This window comes from Phaethon lepturus, unplaced genomic scaffold (genome assembly GCF_000687285.1).
Source record: "Phaethon lepturus isolate BGI_N335 unplaced genomic scaffold, ASM68728v1 scaffold2980, whole genome shotgun sequence".
Classification (NCBI taxonomy): Eukaryota; Metazoa; Chordata; class Aves; order Phaethontiformes; family Phaethontidae; genus Phaethon; species Phaethon lepturus.
In genome coordinates, this window is record NW_010512413.1 from 1 (window position 1) to 2,326 (window position 2,326).

Consider the following 2,326-nt stretch of genomic DNA (forward strand, 5'->3'; position numbering starts at 1 on the left):
TTGGCCTTTGCCCGCAGCGTGACTTGGCTGGGGCTGGCAGCCTCCCCTCGTCCCCGGGAGCTACTGTCAAGTCGTGCTGCGTAGGACTGGGGTTTTTTTTGTGTGTCATAGAAATATTTGGAAACCTAAAATTGTCTCTTTCTCCCCCTACTGAGCCATATTCTTCTTCGATTAATTTCATTAATGAGTTTTGGGCAGGTATTATCTCAAAACCTAATTCTTTCTACAAAGGAATTTTGTCTCAGAATGTCCAATGAGCATTTGATAACGGTTTTGATAGCAAAAAATTTGCACTAAAATTATGGAAGCTGGCCTTTGCTTTCAAAATCAACGTATTTTGTACAGAATTCATGTTAACCCCTGTTTACTGAACTTAAGTCCCAGGGCAGCTGCCTTCGGTATGTTTATGGTGGCCTGCGCCAAGAAGCCATGCAGCAGCACTTGGCATTGGTCTCCATAAAGTTGTAGGTTTCCAGAGGAAGAAGAGAGACAAAATTCACTCTGCTAGTGGGCCTTGTTTGCTTTTCTTCTGGGTAAAAAAAAAGAAAAAAAAAAAATTATTACCTTGAACTTGCTGCACTGGAACGTTGTGTTAAACGCATTAGTACTTTGACAAGTAGTGTAATCGGCCAGATCTTCCTCTGATGTAAGTCTGTATAATTGTACTGAAGTCTGTAACCCTCACTTGGCACAATGAGAAATGGCTCCCTTGTGGCAAAATTACGTCCTGGTGATATTGTCTCTTTAAAAAAACCAACTCAAACCACAAAACATACTTAAATATTCTTTCAAAACGTGAACTAGATGACCTCCTGAGGTCCCTTCACAACCTGAATTATTCTGTGCTTCTATGCTGCTGCTGTTCACAGAGTTCCCGGTTCCTAATGAAGCTGCATTGTGCGGGGCAGTGGTACAGCCTGCTGAGCTGTGGGCGGGGGAAGAGGAGTGACACAGCCGCAAGATGAAGTGGTGTGTTACAGCATCCAGTGTGTTAGCCTGGATTACTGAAACAGCTTCAGCCCTCTTTTCCTCTGTGGCAACCCCAAACCTGCCTGAGCACTGCTATCAGACTACAGATTACATGAAATAGATACTGATAAACTATGAAGGCCGTTTTTCATCGTGTTTCATGCCTTTTTTTACACATATCACAAAGATTTTCATGCAACCTCTCATTTATAGTCTTTAATATTTTTTACCTCAAATTGCCTAACAATTTTTACTACTACTACCATTTCTTTTCCACAGGCAGAGAAGCTGAGGCACCAATACTTTAGGGCCTACATTTTCATGCTTGCTTGACTTGCAAAACAGCAGCCCGCCTCTTCAGGACTTCTCCTAACAGTGTGAAATCGAATGAAACAGTGTTAGTGCATTTTGGTACTGGAATGATGACTACTCTAGAAGGTTATTACTAATCGTTTTACGTTCCTCTTTTGCTTGACTATCTGAAGTTAGCCCCCTCAGCTATTAGATCTACTTACGTCACTTATTTCTGTTTACAAGTTTTTGCATGATATCAAGAGGTTGCAAAGGGGTTTGGATATGTAACTCCCGTTGTTTCCAGTCATGTAGTTAATCAGTGGAAAGTCCTGAAGGAGAACCCAGGTTATTTGATCCCATGGTCTGGTGATGGATTTTTTTTTTCTTTTTACTCCACTGCTTCTACATTTAGAGTTTGATTCTGTGCCACTGAGGTCAATGAAACTGTTACTGACTTTGGCTGGAGGAAAATACCAGGCTGCTAACAGCTGTGACAGAGCAATGCCGTAGTTCTAGCAAAAGAGCAACATAGGATGTCTAATGCGATGTATAAAGAACTGTTTTTGTACAGCAGCTTTAATTTTCACATCAGCTTGTCCTGAAGCTCATCCGTATAGCTCAGTCAAGAGCGATTACGTGGTATGCTCACATGGTGAAGGCTCTGGTGCCCTCCAGTATGATATGCCATGCTGTGTCAAGTCCTTAGGCAGCAGCAGCAGGAGCATGGTCATGTGGAACACCTGGGAAGTGATGGCTGAGAGCTTGTTTGCCCAAGTGAGAAGCCTCCCTGGTATTGTACTTGAAGATGTGATTGATGAAAGAGTTTGCGACGCATGCACTTTCAGAAGAGAGCCTGTGTTGGGGTGGACCTGCTCCAGCATTTGCATACAAAGATGGATTAGCTCTGCTTGCTGCTCTTGCTGTGCTTCTTGCCATCTTTCTTCTGGGTCTTACTCTCTTGGGCCCTTTTCTGGGGCTGGAGGAGGCACGGCTGTCTCAGGGTTTTGCATATTGCTTAGTTTCCGACAAACAGAAGAAGTGACTTTGGATTCCTGCTGGGCGG

At 43.4% G+C, this 2,326-nt stretch overlaps 1 protein-coding gene across 1 annotated transcript in view; it reads left to right on the forward strand.

Moving 5' to 3' along the window:
• Positions 1-1,388: 1,388 nt before the first annotated feature.
• The window catches only part of ANKRD42 (ankyrin repeat domain 42), a 17,985-nt gene continuing 17,047 nt past the window's right edge, over positions 1,389-2,326 (forward strand). The window contains exon 1 of the mRNA XM_010286709.1: positions 1,389-1,407. Coding sequence (XP_010285011.1) covers positions 1,389-1,407 — 19 coding nt within the window. The remainder of the gene's footprint in view (positions 1,408-2,326) is intronic.